Consider the following 21,241-nt stretch of genomic DNA (forward strand, 5'->3'; position numbering starts at 1 on the left):
AATGTTTTCAAAACAATTGTATACTGTATTTATTGTTAATATTATTTTGGGATTTTATGTTAGAAGTTATGAATTAATATATATAGGATTTGCATGATATCTATTACATAGATTATTATGATTATTATCAACTAGGGAAATTAATACTCCTAATTTAAAAACACAAATTCCAAAAACACATCAATATTGTAGCATCAGGGAATAATATTATTGTCAATCCAATTACTTATTAATTATCCACAAATCCCTCTCAAACCTGTCCTGCACCATTCTCAAGCTGGATGCCAATCCAATTACTCCGGTTGACCTTGACAACACCCAGCATAAACATGGAGATCGAACAGCTACTTGATCAATATGTTCGTTACTCAGTAACATTACTCTTGATTGCTGTATATGGGAGGAATGGAAAATAAGAACCTGTTGAAATACACGTAGATAATATGATGATCCCAGACTGAATAGCTCATATTTTATTTATATATAAGAAAATTAGCATTAAACTAAGATAAAGAGACAAAAGGAGAGGGTAGGAGTGACGTTTCATCATTCATGGACTTAGGTTCATTTCTTGAGAACCAAACAAAATGAAAATGCCCCATTATAGTACTTGCAATATTTGAAAGAAAAATAAAGAAAAAAAGGGGCCAACAAGAGTGCTGCTACAGGGAAGCCCCCTGTAGTGCACGAAACGCACGAAGTGTGCTGAGGTGGATAGGTACCAAAAACATAATAATAATAAAAAAGAAACAATAAAAAGTCAAAACCGAAGCTTCTATCACTTTTTGCTTGTTATGACTTTATGTTTTTCTCCCGTATCACTCTTTCATCCACCCGCCCATGTGCCTAGGTTCACGAAAACAAATCCTGCACTAACGATTCATTTATCCTCCCGCAGCATTTCAAGTGTCTAAGAGAAGGTAATCACCTCTCCCTCTCTCTCTCCGATCTGTGTAATACGTGTGTAAATTATCTGTAAACCTTTTTTTTTTTTTGACAATCTAAGATTAAAATTTTATCTTTATTTGTATGTGTAGTGATTTTTAACTAAGTACATAGCATCTATTTTATCTTCATTTGTATGTGTATATTTTAGGCCTTATGCAACTTAAAAACTTGAAAAAAAAATGTAGAGCAACAACCATGGTCAAGATTTGCAGTGTTTTTTTTTTAAATAAATCATTTTTATTTACATCCTCGAATTTTAAAGTTGACTTGGTGGTTTCTAGTTGTATGGATTTGATGTGAAATTGGAAGGAAGGGTAAAAACAAATCTTAGAGCAATGGATTAGATAAAAACACATATGATTTTAGTTTTATTTTGGACAGAGAAAATTTGTTTTACGGATTGGTCTCTAACTTGTAGCATTGTTGGTTATCTACTTGTATGAAATAAATGACTAGAATAGTGAGGAAGAGTATTTTTGGTTGAATAGATCGATGGGTCAAGAGTATGCTCCTTCCACAAGCACACATTACCCCTATATATAGGGTTGTCAAGTGAATATAATACATTCTTTTACATCATACATTATGCATAAAGTTAATTAACTTATTACCTATTTTGTAGCCCCCAATTATCCAACCATTTGGGTCATATAACATGGGTACATCAAGAGAAGTTGAGGAATTTGTTGAAAGTGAGCATGGTGAGACGTCAAAAACAATTAATGAAAGCGTGACTGCGGAGCTCCCTGCAAGTAATGAAAGTACAAGTTTGCACTCAAATGAGCATGATATTGAGCAAGTGGATTGCACTATTCCAATTGGTGAGTTAAATGTAATAATTCAGATTTTAAAAATTGTGGATTGAATGTTTGGTTTAACTATATATGGTTGTTATGTAATGACAGATAAGATTGTGAGATGAAGGCTAAGGGGGGTATTGATAAGAATGGTAGTGCAATAAATCATGAATTTGCGCCTTTGATAAATCCAAGTTTGGGATAACTTTTAAGGATGAAGCCGCACTTAGTGCATATTACAAACAATATGCAAAACAAGAAGGATTTGGAGTGAAGACACAGAAGACTAAACGAGAGTCAAATGAGACAATAAAGTATATTACACTTGGTTGTTCAAGGGGTGAAGAGTATATAAGTAGTAGTATTAATGTATCGCGGCCACGTCCAATAACAAAGACAAAATGTAAGGTAAAAATCAATGCTTGGCTCGATAATGGTGAGGGATGTTTGACTAGTGTAGAACTAACCCACAATCATGGATTGAACCCATTGGTATCTAGATATTTTAGATGCCATCAGAACATAAACTCACTTGCTAAATGTAAGCTAGAATTGAATGATAGAGCTGAGATAAGGATGAATAAGAACTATTATTTATTTGTTGTTAAAGCAGGAGACTTTGAGAGCCTACAATTCACTAAAATAGATTGCAGAAATTTTATTGACAAAGCAATATACCTTTGCCTTGGAAAAGGAGGTGGCTTGCCCCTCTTAGAATATTTTCTAAATTTTCACATAAAATATAATAAATAATTCAACTTTTTTAAATCTTAAAATACTAATAATATTAAAAAAATAATATTTTACTATTAATTTATTAACTTTTAACTTTGATATAAAATTATTATCCAAATAGCACCTAACCTATCATGTATCAATATAGATCAGTCCTAGTGAGTAGTGACATTAATAAACCTTAACATCAAGATATGATTGCTTTAATCCGGCCACACGATACTTTCTATTATCATTGGATTTTTTTAAATTAAAAAATAAAATTAATTCAAAAGTTGACAGCAATGCTACCTAACAGAGTATTAATAAAAGTAAAAGAAGAAACAAATAGGAGGAAAGCAAATTTAGGAAACAAGAGGAAGATGAGAGATAAGACGGTAGACAAAATAGGAGCTCCGTCGGCTGCCTAAGAATCAAAGGTGGTGCGACTGGCTACCTAGAGGGAGCAGGGAAGAGACGGCTCATTTGACTATATAAATAAGATGAGATAAAAGTTAAATAAAATATTATTTTTATTTTAAAATTTTAAAAAATTAAATTATTTATTGTATTTTACATGGGAATTTAAAAAAAATTATAAAAATTAAATAAGATGAGATGGTTATGAGAACAAACCAGATCCACTCTCAAGCTGGGCTATGATTAGTGTATTTTCAAAATTTATTCAGAACCGGAAGACCACTACAACATAATAGCTTTTTTGGGACGAAAATTTTCATCCCAAATTATAGGGATTTCGTCCTAGAAAATTTTTTGGGCAAAAAAAAATTCGTCCCAAGGTCATCCCTACAACGCTGTCCCAGAAGATATTTTGGGATGAAAATCACCATTTCATTCCAAAATATATCTTTTGGGACGATTTTGAAATTAACCATTCGAACGTTTAATTTTTTTGTCATGGTTTAAGTTCGTTCCAGAATATCGTTCAAATAGTTACTATTTTACGTTCGAACGTAATTAAATTGTTTGAACGATTGTAAAAATACGTTTGAACAATTACACACTTTGATAACGTTTGAACGGTATAAAATAGCTTTCCATTCGAACGTTAAAGGAACAAATCGAATGGTAAAAGATCAAATAGATAAAAGTTATGTTCGAACGCTACGATAATAAATTGCATTTGAACGTTATTTGATTGTCTGATATCGTTCGAACGGCTTAATCAATGGTGTTTGAACGTTACATGGTCGGTTTGTGTCTTGCAACAGAGAAAGGGGTGGCCTTGCGGTGGCCGGGGGAACCTCTGATGCCTAAGTCAGTTTTTCCGCTCCAAAAATATGTTAAAGAAATATAGCAAGCGATAGTTGTCAAGATCTAATCCCTTACCTCGTAATTATCAAAGTCCTTTTATACTCTGTGCCTGAAGTCAGGAGGCCATACCCCACATTTTGGAGAAGATGGAGGCCTCTTCTGGAGCTTCCACTGCCATGCTGTCTTTAATGCGGCATAGTCTTCTAGTGTCAGTCATTTAATGTGGCATGGTTATCTAGTATATTCATTTAATGCGACCTGGTCTTCTGACATTTCTATTCAGTTCTGTCTCTTCTTCTTGGCTTATTTCTTTCCCTTTCCTCCAACCATAGTTTCTCGTGCCATTCTAGCAACGTCTCATCTTAGCATAGATGGTTATGTTCGGCCCGTACGGATCATAGGCCACCTCGAGCTGCTGGGAAGCTCTTAGGGGCTTGGGCCAGTGTGCTTCATGGCTTATGGGGCATAGGGAAGGTGATAGGTCATGGGCTTGGGCGATCATCATTGGGCTTTAGGCCCCTGACGAAATTCCCCCTAACACCACCAACATTATTGTATCCCTATTATTATTCAATTTATATGAGTAATGCTTAGCTATTATTCAATTTATATGAGTAATGCTTTAGCCACAAATAGATTTTACAAAAATAAGTTAACAAACTGACGTTACTTTATGTGATAAGTCAAATTCTAAATTTATTTTTATTGTAAATTAAATTTAAGGTATCACATTAAGCCGCATCAACTATAAGTTTATTTTTATGAAATTTCTATGACCATAATATGCTATGAAGCGTGAAGTTTTGAGCGCATTGATGTTGTCCAAAAGCGGACCATTTTTTTGTTAGAAAAGTATGAATAATAATATATATACACAAAATCGATGCTACCAAAAATAAGTAAACAGCGCAAGTGGCATGCGGCTTACAGTGGTGGTGTCCAGAGAGGCAGAGCACAGTGATGGTGCATGGTGACAGAGGCGGATCGTGGTCAAGACGAAGAGATCCACAACCAGGAAAGATCACCGGAGGGTAGATCTGACATGACAGAGGGTAAAGGAAGGGATTTTCGCGATAGAGGGTGGCAGAGCACGGAGGGGAAGTGGCCAAAAGTGGGCTTCGCTCATAAGTTTGGTTGTTTTGAGGGAAGAGGATGCCGATTGTGGGAAGGGGATGGCCAGGGGGTGGTTACACAACCATTGTGATGTTGCTGATGATGGTGGCTTGCGGCAACATACGACGGTGATGGGTGGAAATGCTTCCAAGGTTATGCGAAGGGAGATATGAGGGAGAGAAACTTGATGGGGCAGTGATTAAGAGGAGAAGATGAAATTTTTGAAGTGATTTTGAAGGGGAGAGGCACAGCCTATTTATAGGCCGAGAGACCCACATGCGACAAAACCCGCCTACCTCGACCATTAGGCACACCCGGGGGTGCATAGGTCACGAGGAGCTGATGACGCTCAGACGCACGTGTGTGCGCATGTGTGTGATTCGAAGTGGCCAATGACATTCACAAAGCCGAGAGGCTCATAGGGTGGAAAGTGATAAAGGCTCAAATTAGGGGAAGGGCAAGTGGTAGCAAACGGTGGCAAGAGACGAGAACCAGGCCGACACATGGAGTCATTGGTGTGGTTGTCGTGGGCAGCATCACAGCTGCCACGCTGAAGGCCTCACGAGTTTGCACATGTGGCAAGGCGTGGGTTTGGTGAGAGAGACAGTGGTGGCAAATAGAGAAGAGGGCTAGCTACCTTATGGACACGTGGCAGTGACGAGAGCAGCAGTGCAGCTCATGGGTGGTAGCTAGGAGAGGAAAAGACAAAAAAAAAAAAATGAAGATGGGAATCGAGTCTTTGTGCAGCGCAATAGAGGGAGGGAGAGAAAGAGATGAACTTAGGGTTTTGTCTTCCATGCCCCCAAAATGACGTAGTTTTGGGGTGGGTTTTAAGGGGCTGGGCTCCAGCACACAGGCTAGGCCTTACTTACACCCAACCTCATCCATTTGGTCCCAAGGCGATCAGAAAATATCCATGTCCACCATCCCACATTATTGGGCCCCATTTTACCAAGGATAGACAAAGAACAACAAATAACAAAAATAAATAAAGACATAAAATAAAATAAAACAAAGGCCCTGAAAAGAAATATATGGGTTTCACAAAGGAACACGACAAATGTTAGTTATCTGTGTCATAGCTCCTTTTCAAATCCAACTAATCTTGTATGGACGTGGGTGCTTGTCCACCTTTAACTCTAATGCAGTCACATGGGCCTTTGATTCTATGTTCTCGCAACTATCACTGTTGATTATCACGTTACATATTTTGTTATTAACAGTGCAAAAAGTTTTGAAAATAGAGTGCCTTTGGCTCCTATCCTCAAGCTTGGGGTGCAAGCAACACATGTTGAATGGCACAGTTTACTGGTTCTCCATCATCTCCTTCTATGAGTTCCTTTACTTCTTCATCCCCACTGCTTTCCCCTTCTCTTAGATCCTCTTCACCTTCTTCTATCACGTGGACTAATCAGTATGTGGGGCACTCATTGGAGCGATGCCCTAGCTGGTTGCACTGAAAACACTTCCCTGTCATGGGCCTAGTATATGGATTATTGCTATCGCCTTCCCTTTGTGTCGGTGCCTTCTAATTCTGATTAATGTTGTTCCCTCTTTGCAACCGGCTAGATGAGGGTAGGCATGAGTCATTTGGTTGTGGGCACTAGTCAACAACTTTTGCTTGTGGTGCATGATTTGGTATCCTCGGTGGTGGTCGAGTCAACTGCATCTCAATCTTCATGGCTAGGTTGACAATTTATGAAAAAGTCCAAATGGTATGTAAGGAGACCTTGTCTTGGATGGCTATGCATAAGCCTCCCATGTACCTTGCAATTTGCTGCCCCTCGATTTCTGAGAGGTTATTTCGAGCATTCAGTCGATAGAACTCTTCCATGTACTCATTGATAGTCTGCGTTCCCTGCTTACAATTCGGATATTGCTGGTATAGGATTTGCTCATAATCTAGAGGGAGAAATCTAGCTCTCATCAATCATATCATTTTTTGCCATGCATGCACTAGTTGTTGCCTTGCCTTCTTCTATTATTTTGCATTTGCCCCCACCAAGCTGATGTGCATCCTCGCAATTTCTAAGCAACTAGTTTTACTTGTTGGGCTTCAGGATTTGCATATAATCGAAAAAATTCTCCATATCAGGCAGCCAATCAAGAAAACTCTCAGCATGAAGGTGGTCATTGAAACACGACAAATCAATTTTGATTCTAAAGTTATTGTTGTTGTCTGGAGCCCTTCTACCAACTTAGTCCCCTCGAACGTAGCCTTCTAGTTCTTCATCACTAGAAGAATTGTCATGCACTTGGTCCATTTGCCACTACATGAAGCCACGACCCCCACCTTGACGGTCTTGACCTGCCCCTTCATTTTCTTGATTCATGTCACCACCAACATGGACACCAATGATGGCTCTTTGAATGTCCTGCAATAATCTTTTAATCCCTTCAAATCGATGCTAGTTTCTTTGATCTTGTGAATTGATGGTTGCCCATAGGGCCTACACTCCACAATCTTCACCTTGGGAGTGGTTGCTATCATCTCTCGCCATTGAGCTAGGTAGAACCTTGCTCTGATGTCAAAATTGGCGTAGCAAAAGGAAGTAGAAAAAAAAAACAGTATTGTGACAAGGAAGAGCTGTGTCTTTCACAACTAGCAACCAATGTAAATTGTCACACCCTTTTCTTATTAATTCCAATACTAATATCCTTATCACAACGATGATCAATATATAGAGGGATCATGAATCGGAAATGTAAATAATAGTAAAAGGAAACAATTGGAAAAGAAAACAATCAAAAGAAGAAGCAAATCATAAAAAAATAAATAAAAAAATCGGAACACAAATCAAAAGGCATGTTGACTTCGATAATTCAGTCGTTGAAAAGGCGTAATCATAATGGTTTTGTTGGTGCTTGGCTGAAGATCAAAACTTCCCACCGTCTAACAAGATCTTCTAGAGCATTGGCCCTAGGTAAATGTCAGTGAAAGTCATATTATGAAAAATGTCCACTAAATTTCTCCTACACTAAATTGGCTAAACACAATTCATCTAGAAGATGAGCCAAGTAACTTCATCACAATTGTAGCATCTTCATTTTAATATTTTATTATTTCCTATGTTTCCCTTTTCCATCCCCCTTGTGTAACTTCATCCCTAGAATTATGATGCATTTTCCTATTATTAATTATATTAATCATCTTTCTTTTAATATGTTTTAAAGTATAAAAACAATTAAGAAATTATTTTTTCATCTATCTATAGTAATGCAAAAATTATAATAATTTGAGAAAATATGAATAAACTTTTTATTAATTATTTATAAAGTACAAATAATGCAATAATCTTATCTTATAACAAACTATAATATAAGTAATGTTCATCTATATAATTTAATTAAAGAAATATTAATAATAAAAATAATAAAATTTTATTATTATAGAGAGTGTGATTGCTAATCCAATATAGACTTCAAGTTTTGAGTGATTGGCCAAGAGTATAAAAGTTACATAGTAGACAAATTTTAAAAATTGAGATGACTAATCCAATGCCAATGCTCTCAGCCATTTTGGGGTGGATTTAAACATAAAGTGATGGAATGACTATATATATACACACATTGTTGCTCTGCATTTGAGACTAGACGTAGTCTCAACACGCCATGAGGCATTAAGTTTTGAGCGCGTTGACGTCATCCAAAAATTGACCAATGTTTGAGTGACTTGGTATAAAGTTCAAACTCGGTATTTATGTGAAATCTGAACCCTCTATCCTGAGGAGCACAAGAATGCCTATTCAAAAAAGGAAAGAAAGAGAAAGTATCCTCTTCGTGAAAAAATGGGTAAAAGAAGTTGTAATGCAATGCCATGAACCTTCAAGTTGCCCGCTTGGATGAAAGCAAGGTAACGTGTAATCCAATATTTAGGTACGTTGTTTCTTTAGTCAAGAAGAAGGCGTGTTAGGGAGGCAATAAATGATCATATTATCGTCTTCAATCATTGTAGGGCACGTAAAGAAGAAAACTAAGGTATTTCATTGGGACAGGGTCATGATATATATACAATAATTTTTTTATAATTTTTTATATAACCATATTTTAAAATAACGGTATTTTTATAAATTGATGTTATTTTTATAAATTATTTTATAAAGATGCACCTTATTTAAAATATAGTTGTATAGAAAAATTATAAAAGGATTTGTATGTCTTATCATTATTGGGATAAGAAATTACAAATGATATGATTACGAGGGAGTGGCCGTGGATGGAGGGGTAGAGGGAGGATGAATCTACATAATTTGAGAAAATTATTTATTTTTCTGTTTTGTTCGAAGGGACGTGTAAAAAAATAAAAAAGGAGGTTATGTTTTTTTGGTTTTGTAAGCTAACAATTCATAAACAAAACAAACACAAAAGGTGTTCCTCTTTTCTCTGTTTATGTTTGATAATGGCTTCAAACACAATGGTTTCTTCTTCACATCCTCCATGCTCCAATCGAACATCCTCCACTTAATTTTTTTCAAACCCATCGAGTTCGAATATGGGTTCGAATCTGATCCATTTCTACCACTTTTTACCAATTAACAAAAGAAAATAAAATGAAAATAAAAAGATTCACGGATGTTATTGCCAACTCTTGATTTCTTTTTCAATTATCTCTTCTATATATATGTATGGCCTCTTTCGGATCACACTTCTTTTTATTATTATAATTATTATTATCCTTTCTCATGAGCTGATGATCTCTCAAATTCTCTTCAAAACTAATAATTAATAACTTTTGAGGAGGGATTTTAGATTTCTTTACAATTCATAATTTATTTAAATAATTGTTTATTATACTTGCTGGAAAATCCAATGAATGAAATGACTGGACTCTGCATTACATTTTTATTAATAACTATGACTTTCCTTAACAATCACACCTGCCTCTTCTTACAAGATTTGTAATCAATCAACACAAGCATGCCACTCCGTTAAAAACAAATTTCAATTTTACCAAAGTACCCTATAGAGTTGTAAGATAGTTGTACAAGTATTGTAAATTAATAATATCCAACCTATAAATAGTGCCTCTATCCCTTTTCTGCTGCCAACTTACCCTTTGAGTCCAAATCTTGGGATTCCTCAAATATACCAGTTTCATGCTCTTTATGTAATAAAAAGGGAAAAGGAACAAGGACAAGAGAACGTATATTATACCTGATCGTGTCACCAACATTTAATCTAAATGAAGCAATTCTCACTCTCAGAAACGATTAGCAAGCCAATTCAAGTTGATATCTTTCTCAACTATCCTTATCTCTATCCGGGTGCCGTCCATGCGGAACTCCTGGATAGCCTCCCATAACTTGGCTCTCTCTTTGTCACATACCACACGCTTCAACTTCTCAAGATCCATAGTTGATGGCGGCAATGGATTACGCAATCTCAAGCACCCTGTCATATGGATCTCATTCAAATTACGCAACTCGCCAATATGTTTTGGCAACTTGCTAATGCTTAGGCAGTCAGATATGTCAAGAATGCTTAAGTTCTGAAGGCTTGTAACTGACTCCGGCAACTCTGACAAATTAGTACAAGACCTAAGATTCAGGACTTCTAAACCCGTCAGCTCTCTAATCTCTATGGGCAGTGTAGACAGCTTATGGCAATTGGTTATGCTGAGTTTCTTAAGGCTGACAATATAACACAGCCACGTAGGAAATTCCACCAAATCATTGCAGTAGTCAATGATTATCTCCATCAGATTTGACCATGCATTTGAGATCTCGATACTGCAGTTCCTAAAATTCTTACCAATATTACACATAAACAAGGATATCTTCTCCAAATTCCTTAACGGTGGCGGGGCCTTGAAAATGGAAGGAATTGAAACCTTTTGAAACCTAATTCTCTTTAGATTCGGTAAAGACCCAAGCAGATGAATGTTACCTAATTCGGCTGGAAAGAAACCATAGTTTGTTACGATCAAAGCCTTTAATTTATCCATTTTCTCCACAAACCCAGGTAAGCAGTAGTTCTTTGTTTGAAAATTCAGAACTAGAACCTCAACTTTGGCGGGTAGAAGATTACACCAACTTGAGGAGAACCTTTCATCTGCAAAATTATCCTATAAGGTGGGACGGGGTACCAAATATTATAAACATCACAAGTTGTGAATGAATGTGTGCTACAGTGTTTGGAGAGAAGATGAACCAACCAGTTGAGATAGATAAGAGTTGGGCGTTGATAAGTTGCAGCCTCTGTTCCATCCACCATTTGGGAATATTGTTTCCACTTATGTCTACGATCAGTCTTTTCCTTTGTTCTATTGGCTCCTGGCTACACTGATGGATAGCTAGCTCTCTAAGAAGATCATGTTGTAAGACGAAGTCTTCACTGCAGTAGCTGCCAACCAGACTTGTATCCTGCCTGACAAATGAGTGAAAACAAATGCTTTGAAGAGATTGAAGTTCCCCGGTCTTTGCACGACAGAATATAATTTCCACGACCATCCAATGAAAAGAAGATTAGTCAAATAATACAAACAAAAATGAAAAAATAAAAATAAAATGCAGCATACCTTGTTACCACTAGATTAGCTAGATTCCGAGTGTTGATTTCATGTAGGTTGGCAATTACATGGATGCCATCTTCAACTAGTTCATATAGTTCTGACCACATATCAATGAGGGCAGCAACAGGGATCTTTTGGTCCTCGGGAAACGAACCCAAGTCCATGAAACACTCCTTCAGGATCATCTCATTACTTTTGAATTCTAGACTGCTTTGAAGACACTTAAGCAGGTCACTGTCTATATCAGTATCAAGGATAGAAAAACCATGAGACCATTTCGCCAATCTAAGGAGCCAGGTCGCGGCAGACTTCCCACAGAGTGATTTTCCAACCACTCTAAGGGCCAGTGGAAATCCCCCACAGCCTTTCACTATCTGCAATTCAAGGATCAGTTATTTGCTGAAGGTTGAAGGGGTTAATATTGGTCAAAGTTCATTTATCTAAACCATATTAATCGTCATGACATATGAAAAGATGGTTGTATGTCTAGTTTATCTTTATATTCTTAATTTTTGTTAACAATTGGTGTATCAAAAATAAAACAAGCAAGCGAAAGAGTGCAAAGATGATTTTGTAGGTAGGTAGGTAGGGTAGGGTGTTATATACTTTTAAATTCACATAATAAACCTATCATGGATTTCTTCCCTCATAAACATACCTCCCAAAAATTGCACAATTGCTAACAATATTGCAGATTGGCACGGTACCTTTTTAACCATTTCTCCATCTGGAATGTAAGAGGAGCTCCCATCTTGCAGGCCTGCTGAATGACGAAAGAGTTCCATGGCATCATCATCATTTAATGGTTTTAACTTATATGTGAAGCTAAATCTTGGAAAGGCAGTTCTTGAAGTCACTAGAATCTTGTAATTAGGCAAACGAAACGCAAATTTCTCTAGAAGGGATTCCGACCCAGACCAGACATCATCCAGGATCAGCAATATAGGTTTGCTTTGCTTAACTAGAACTAGCAGCATTTCTTCCAGCTGGTCGATTGCATCCTCATCACTTTGAAACGCAGGCGACCAATCATCCTTACCAAGTAGTTTTTGTATAATGACCTTCAGGTTTGGAGTTTTTGAGACAGGGACAAAGAAAATATTCTCCTTAAATATGCCTATTCAAATTTCAAATAAAATATAATCAGAAAACTGCCACCGAAAACAAATTTTGACAGAGATTTGTTTATATCAATGCTTCAAATACTGTTACAGAAATTTGAATCCTAAAAGCGAGAATTCATTTCCATTCATTTCATGCAAGTTTAAAAGCCAAATATTCTATAAAAGATCCACAAGCTAGTCTTAAAAGCTACTAAAAAAGAAAATGAGATGAATAACCTTTAATTTGGTCATCGTGACCAAGCATTTTCACCAAAGTGGTCTTCCCGCATCCTCCGGGAGCAGTCAAGACAAGCATTGACACCTCCACCTTCAGCAGCTGCATTTTCAACTCCTCCAAAGGCACATCCAACCCAATTACAAAATCCCGGAATCGAGGAACCACGCACGACGCAACACTATTCAGCCGGCTCAAACTTAGTCGCTCGCGAATATCCTTTATACCCCTCACAGACTCCAACACATCCAACCCATTCATCGCATTCCAAGCCGGTAGCTCAACTTTAAAGAACCCGCAGAGGTCCTTTTCCAACTGCAAAAGTTTGTTCGCATAATGGAACCGCACGAGGTATTTCCACCATGGGAGCTTCGAGTACTTCCTAACGCGCTTCTCGCCCTTCTCCATTCGTTCGATCAAGCGCTTTGTTCGCTCTTCTGGGAGATCCTGTTCCCTGTTTGACAATACCATCTTCTCAACCAGAGGGCGCATAACATCTAGCGTTTCTTTGAGCCGTTGGAGAATGGATTCGTACATGCGGGTTTTGATTATCACATCCGTAATTGCTTCATACAACAACGAAAATACCCTTTCAAATGCTCCACCCAGAGCGGCGTTTGGAACACTGACGGATTGCATAATGTTGCTGCGCAATAAAACCCAAAACTCCAAATCGGGAAGAAATCAAAGAACCAAAAGGATTTTGTACACGAACACTTGGATACCCAGGAAAATAAAGACGCACGCTGCTCTGCTGAAGTATTAAGATCAAAAGCTGTAACCAACTCTTTTTATCAACCTCATTAAATTTCCTCCCAGCTTCTTTGTTCTGATGAGGAAACAAAGCAGAAACTCAAAAGTAATGCTATTTGAAATAAATTAAGAAGAACATGGGTCAGTTCGTGGAAAAGAATTGGAAGGGAAGAAAAGGCGAAAGAAATCAGATTATTTTTTAATTATTATTACTTTTCTTGGAATAGAGACAGCGGGTAAATTTCGTCTCATGAACCTCGAAGTTCACGATTTTAAGCGCGTTAACTTTGGTCGTTTCAGTAACTTGGAGCGAAGCAACTAATCGTGGGGTCCGGCTTTGGTCCTGTGGCATAATTACAGGAAATTTCCTTTTGTCAAACCGACGCCGTGCAGTATTTTTATGTTGGAATTTCCTTTTTAAGTTCTAGCGTTCGTTCCAAGCAAAAAATCTCAAACTGAATTCTTGATACTGTAGCAATAGATATTATTTAATCTATACTAAAAAACAGTGGTATTGTTCATGAATTTTAAGGAAAAAAATTACCTGAAGTGTTGCTCACCATAATCCATTTAGACCCGTTTAAATAGTAAAAATATTTCATTTTATCTCATCATTACAATTTTTATAAATTTTCATATAAAATATAATAAATAATTTAATTTTTTTAAATCTCAAAATAATAATATTAAAAATTAATATTCTAATAATATTTTATTCATTTTTTTATCTAAAATTATTATATTTCATCTTACTACCTAAACCACATCTTAAACCGAATTTTTTTTTTTTTGAAGTAGTATCTTTATTTATAATTTTACTTACATAGCATGTGTCAATTATTAAAAATAGTAAAAATTCTAAAATTTGAAATTTGATTTCAAAAATTTAAACTGATTGAATGAGAGTACACTGAGTACGTATAATATTGTGCATATGCATTTAAAAATAAATAAATAAATATTGTGCATATGTGTAGCACTATTTTTCTTATTCGATAATTATAAATATAGAATATGTAAGTGTAGCATACTCTCATTGAAAAGTGTGTAATTGTCACGTACTCTAACTAAAAAAAAGTGAGGTCTGCCATTAAAAATATAATTTCTTATATGAATTGTTATGGGATATTTTCGTCAGGATCTAAAACTCATAATACTGTCCTAGGTCTATTATTTCGCCAGACTCCTGAGCCCCAAGAATGCCAGCCCAAGCCTGGAAAGGCCCTTCTTGGTAGTCCAAACTCGTGCGAGTCAGGGGTAATTATCAACATTGAGATGGAACATTACAAAAGGGCGCGGAAAATAGTGATCGGGGGAAAGGGAAAAGACGGCACCAGACAATTCTACCATAGACCCACACTGCATTAAATGATTGATACAAAGAAAACCATGCCGCATTAAATGCAGTATGGCGGTGGAGACTCCGGGGAGATGCATCCCTCTGCCCTAGGACATAGGGCATGGCCCTCCTGACCTACGAGACTAAGTATAAAAGTCGCTTAGAACTACAAGGTAAATGGATCGATTACAAATTCAAGTTAATTGTCCATTTCATATTACTATCGTTTTCTTCTTTAAAGCATTGTTTTTATCTCTACTCAATACTAACTTTGGCATCGGATTTTCCCCGAGCCACCACAGGGCCACCCATTTCTAGCCTCAGGATGCAGTTACGAGTGAAAGCTCGGACCAGCTGAGCAACCCGGCCCAAGGGCGTATGAAACACGACGTTAACATTTGGCGTCGTCTATGGGATTCGACTAATCTTATGGTCAAGCGTGTCCTTCGTATGCCTGCGAGGACCCATTCTCATCTGGTACGGGAGCAAGACGAAGACATGGCAAACGGCATGGAAGCAAGGTTGGCCGCCATGGAACAACTCATCGGAAGGCTCAATAACAAAGTGAAGGACCTGCAGGAGGAAAACTAGGCCCTCAAGGATAACTTCCATGACGGAACCCAATGCCAGTGAGCACCAGTCAAGAAAAGAGGAAGAGGGCGACAATGCCTAGGACGAAAGGAAATGCATGCAGCAGTACTTGCATAACGTTCAGGGAAAGTATGAGGAGGTATTGAGGAGAATGGGCAGCTTATCCTCAGTAGACCAACTACTGGTCAGCACTGGCCTACCGTACAGTGCAAGGGTGATGGTGGTCCCATTGCCACCAAAGTTCTGAGTCCCACTCATGGAAGCATAGGATGGAACCTGAGACCCAGTGGAGCACTTCGAGACCTTCAAGACCTACATGATGTTGCACGGGTTTTCCAGGGAAGTAGCATGCAGAGCCTTCCTATTGACCTTGAAGGGACCCAAGAGAACGTGGTTTGGCTCCTTAATGCCCAAGTCTATTGAGAACTTTGATGAGCTGGCCTGCCTATTCCTCACTCACTTCATGGCTAGCTGAAGACGAAGACGCCCGGATGCTTACTTCCTCCCCATTAAGCATAGGGAAGATGAGAGCTTGAAAACTTACCTGGCTAGGTTCAACAAAGAGTGGATGATCACGGAAGACTAGGATGTGTAGATCACATTGGCAGCGTTGCTCGGAGGGATTTGGCCCCGATCGACGTTCATGGTAGAGCTGGCAAAGAAGACCCCAACCACCCTTCAAGAGTTCATGGATCAAGTTGACAACTTCATCAATGCAGGGACACCCTCCACTCCTTGACTAAGCCTCAGTAGAAGAAGGTGGAGGAAGTGCACAAAAAGGAAAAGGTCTTGACCAAAGGCCCAACCTGGGAGAAGATGGAATGGAAACAATAGGAATCAAGAAAGGAGGAGCACAGGTTCGACTGTTCGACGTTCACCGTCATCAAGGAGGAGAAGTAGCACACCTCGGGGGAATGTCGTTACTGTACCCACCATCGAACCACTTCCCACAACACCGGGGAGTGCCGCTTACCTCCAACATGCTACCATCCACCGCGATATCCATCATTCCAACGGAGGGAGCAGCCATGGAGGGGACACTTTAGGGAGAGAAGTCTCGCCCGGGAGTACCAATAGAGGAGGCAGGAGACAGAGAGACACATAGCGCAAACCGCCCCCACCCTCTCAACTGGTGTATCAGACAGTTCCCATTGCAAGTGGGATTCCCACCATTGCAAGAGGTTTCGTCAGTGGAGGAGCAACTTCGTCTAGGAGAAAAGCCCACGCTAGAAAGGCTTGATACCGAGAAATTTACTCAGCCTCCTACCAACCCACGAAGCACCCCCGAACTGAGTCCACTCCTGTAATCTCCTTTGGGGAAGCTGATGAAGAAGGGGTATTCTATTCGCATGAAGACGCACTGGTGGTCACCATGCAGATCACCAACTTCACAACCAGAAGAATCCTCATTGACAACAGCTGTTCAATGGACATCTTATTCTGTGACACGTTCATCCTCCTGGGGATAAACACGGCTCGGCTCCAACCAGCTTCAATGCCGCTCAAAGGCTTTTCGAGAGAAACGGTCCAGCCAGCGAGGGCCATTGCCCTGTCAATTTTGGTGGGCAGCCCGCCCTACATTGCCTCGGTTATGGTTGATTTTCTAGTGGTTAAGACTCCCTCATCCTACAATGCCATCATCGGCCACCCGACAAAGCTACGAGCCATCACCTCCACCTACCACCTGAAGATCAAGTTCCCTACAGCTCAGGGAATCTGTGAGATCTAGGGAGAGCAGGCCTCAGCGTGGGAATGCTATATGTAGGAGCTAAAGTCTACCAGGGGGAGTGGCGCTCAACGCAGGCATGCCCCAACCTTGAAGTCGTGACAGGCTCCCATCAGATCAGATGCAAGCCATCCTGACTTGGAGAGAGGAGGAGGGGCGCATGCCAAGAAGAAGAACAACCGGGGCCCTTCCTGTTTTCTCACGTTTTCATTTTTTATCTATTTTTTTTGTAAATATGAACTTGTGGTAGATTAATGAAAATGTTGGACTTTTTCAAGAAATTTGCAAAACCACTCTCAAACTACAAATAACTACGATTCTTAGTGAATGAGCGAAGGCTCCCCTGAGGGAACAACAGACCTCCCCCGAGGAATCATCTTGTTCGGGAAAGCTCCATTATGGGAATGCTCCCCTGAGGGAATGACAAACTTCCCCCAAGGCCACGTATCTTGCGCGGGAAAGCTCCCTTGAGGGAATGACAAACCTCCCTCGAGGCCATGCACCTTGCGCGGAAAAGTTTTCCAGAGGGAATGCTCTCCTGAAGGAAGGAACGAACCTCCTCTGAAGAAATACTCCTCGTGCGGGAAAGCTCCCGGGGGCAAGAAACCTGCCCAGAGAGAATGACGATCCTCCACTACGATGAAAGCTCCCACTAGGGAATGCTCCCCTGAGAGAATGACGAACCTCCCCCGAGGAACCACCTCGCGCTAGAAAGCTTCCCTAAGGGAATGAACGATAGCTCTCCCGAGGATCCACCTAGCGCAAGAAAGCTCCCACGAGGGAATACTCCCCTGAGGGAAGGGACCAAGGCTCCCATGAGGGAATGACGAACCTCTCTCGAGAAACTACCTTAGGTGAGAAATCTACCCTGAAGGAAAGAACGAAGGCTCCCCCGAGGATCTACCTCGCGTGGGAAACCTGTAACAGCCCGCTAGAAATTCAATTGTGAAATTTCTATTAACTTTAGGAACCTCGTGAAAACCCCATAAGTTTTCACGAATCCATTAATCGTATAGGTTTTTGTCTAACTACATAGTTAGTGTTATTATTTACTATGGTATCAGAAGTATGTTTTTGATTATTGGAGATAATTAGAAGTGTCAAAATGTATTATGGTTTGTGCCATTAGACTCGGAGGGTTATTTAAAGTCTTATGGCGCAATAACATTTTTTCATATTTTCGGACAAAACGTCTGTTCAAAACTGTAGATATTATTGGATAAAAAGAAATATCTTAAGGTAATTTTTATGAATATTATTGGGTAAAAATATTTTGAGTTGATTTTTATAGATATTATTAGATAAAAATATCTTAAGTTGATTTTTTGTAAATACTATTAGATAGAATATTATGAGATAATCTTTTATAGATATTTTGGGTAGGAGAAAACTATACTCAACTCTCAACTCCAGCCTCATCTTTTCCATATCTCATCCATAAGTATCTCCAGCCACCTCTCCCCACGAAATTATCTTCATTTACACTTTCCATTGAAAGAATATCAAACACTCTCTCTCGGACAGCTTTTAGGAGGTCTTTTGCACACCCATTTCGAAGCTTTTGTAAGTATTTTATCATAAAGTCTCCTTCATATAAGTTGTTCTTTTTTTAGTCTAGTTTACATGGATATCTTATTTTCCCCATTTTAAGATCATTTGGTCAGTCAAATATTGTGTAAACTATAAAAAGGTCATTCTGGGAGATAAACTGGAGAATATGTTATAGTTTGGAGTTTTTGACCAAGCTAATGGATAGATATTGGTCCGAAATTTTTATGGAATATTTTTAACATGTATATGTGACTATTGGTTGAGGATTTTTGCATGATTAAAGGTTTTGATGAAAGATTTTCTTAGATTTAGAAACTTAGAAACTGGAAGAAGAAAAACAGTTTCTGTTTTGAGAAAGTTTAACTCTTTGGTGGTCTAAACCTATTCTAATGACTTTAATAATTTTATTGGAGGATCCTAAGTATCTTATATACATGTTATATTATTATTTTGAAGATATTTGATGTTAGTTTCAAAGATATGAAATTTTATGCAAAGAGATATTCAAATAAGCCAAAGTGTGGATATTCTTGGCTAAATTTATGTTTTGGTTAATTTCTAACCATGTGATCTTGAATTAGAAGCTTATATATGTTTTAGGACATCTTTTTAAACCATGTGATGGTTTGGTTTGAAGATCATATATTTATAAGTCATAGATCAAGAGATTTATCAAAACTAGTTGAGGAAAAAGTTTCTGTTTTTGGACTAAGTGTAAAACCAAAAAACTCCAAATGTTATTTTGTGATTTTGGTGACTTTAGTTTGATGATTTAAAGCATGGTTGATGTTAGGATGATATTATGAATATGTTAGAAGTAAGATTTGATTTTTAAAATTCTTGGAGATGTTTTGATTTAAGGTCAAAACTTGTGATTCAAGTGCTTGGATCTTTTTACAAAAAAGTTTGGTGTTAATTATTAGCTTTTTCTAAATGGATATTTTAAGTATGGTTTTGAACTTAGGATTGGAAGATGTTTGTTGCAAAATTTTGGTTTAAGCATGAGTTTTGAAGTTGGAAGGAATTGCAACAAAAATCAAGGGAAATGGCCTATGGATGTTTCGGCCATAGTGTGTTCTTCATAGTTGTGTTTTGTTTTAAATTTTTCTGAGTTGACATTTAAGTTTAGGACAAAATTTACATAAGGAATGTAAATTTTGGAAACTTTTGGAGTTAGTATGCAAAATCCTTAAGTTATGGGTAAAACAGTCATTTTCCTACATGTAGAGAGTAAAATGAAAATTTTACTCTTTAAGTTAGTATTTTCCATATTTCAAATTATTAGTGATTTAGTTCTAACTTTTAGAATCACTAATTACAGTTCCTCGTGGTCGCACTTGAAGTTTTATAAGAAACGCATAGATCGAGGTAAGTTAGTTTTTAACTTACTAGCAGTCTACTGTGTATGTGTGCTAAGTAAAGGAACTACAGTGTATGTATGTGTGTTATCATATATGTCATGACATGCCAAGTTATCACGTAATTATCTATTATACAGAATTTATTCTGTCATCAATTTTTATCTGTTACATAATATATTCTGTCATGTATTACTGTACCTTACAAGTATGTCATGCTAAGTATGCCATCTATTACATGTATGTCAAGTCATGTAATATTCACTGTTGCAAGTATGTGATGTTAAATATGTTGTCTATTATATGTTGTGCAATGTTACGAAATATTTCTATCTCAAGTTGGTCATGTATTTCAAGTTATATTCAAGTCACGTTATGTTATGTCAGGGCTTCAGTCATTTCGTATTCCAGTCACGTTTCATCTTGATTACTTATGTATGGGGTCACAGCAATTGTGACGCATACACTACTTGAGACACAGCAATTGTGACACGTAGAATACATGGGGCCACAACAACTGTAAAGTATGTATTTAAGCAGTTAAAGAATAAGTTTCCGTAGAATACATGGGGCCACAACAACTGTGGAGTATGTATTTACACGTAGAATACATGGGGCCACAACAACTGTGGAGTATGTATTTTTCATGTTAAGTCAAGTTTCAGATCAAGTTCATGTCAAATCAAGTTCAGTTCATGTTTCAATTTAAGTTATGTCAATTATGTTATGTTGTATGCCAAGTTATGCTTTAATTACTTATGAATTTGATTATGCATTTATACTTTTACTGTCATCCATGCATCATTAGATTGTTTGGAAGTTTTTTTGTTAACTTACTGAGATTTGTAATCAAATCTCACTTTGGTAGTCCCAACTACCATTCCCCCCGAATGGTTGATCTTGTTACAGGACCTGAAGGAGAATCAGGAGCTGATCAACTAGACACAGTTGACTAAGCGACGGTGCGACGTCAATGTTAATATAGTAGTTAACGTACATTACTACTTGTACAATGGAGTTGCATCTTTAGTACTTTTTGGATCATAACCATTTTGGACTAGTGTTGTGATCTATTCAATGGGTCTTTATGTATGAAGTATGTTTTAAGCATTTGGGATATTTTCAATTTGGTGCATAGTATTGCTAAAGAAAAAAATTATCCGCTGCGAATATTACATAATGTTAGATGCATGTTAGGAACATTGCATCTTATATGTCATGAACGGG

The 21,241-nt window shown here is 37.8% G+C and overlaps 2 protein-coding genes across 3 annotated transcripts in view; both read right to left on the bottom strand.

Annotated features, from left to right (window-relative positions):
• LOC122306280 (probable disease resistance protein At5g66900) overlaps window positions 1-21,241 on the bottom strand; it is a 71,761-nt gene that overhangs the window by 29,280 nt on the left and 21,240 nt on the right. The gene's annotated exons all lie outside the window — the stretch shown is intronic.
• Window positions 9,658-13,640, bottom strand: LOC122306254 (probable disease resistance protein At5g66900). The gene is made up of 5 exons (XM_043118689.1): window positions 12,699-13,640; window positions 12,066-12,475; window positions 11,365-11,732; window positions 11,002-11,213; window positions 9,658-10,898 (listed from the first exon to the last, which is right to left on the bottom strand). Exons 1-5 carry the CDS (start codon window positions 13,333-13,335, stop codon window positions 10,048-10,050), a joined length of 2,478 nt encoding a protein of 825 aa, XP_042974623.1. The 5' UTR covers window positions 13,336-13,640; the 3' UTR covers window positions 9,658-10,047.

This window comes from Carya illinoinensis, chromosome 1, assembly GCF_018687715.1.
Source record: "Carya illinoinensis cultivar Pawnee chromosome 1, C.illinoinensisPawnee_v1, whole genome shotgun sequence".
Taxonomy (NCBI): Eukaryota; Viridiplantae; Streptophyta; class Magnoliopsida; order Fagales; family Juglandaceae; genus Carya; species Carya illinoinensis.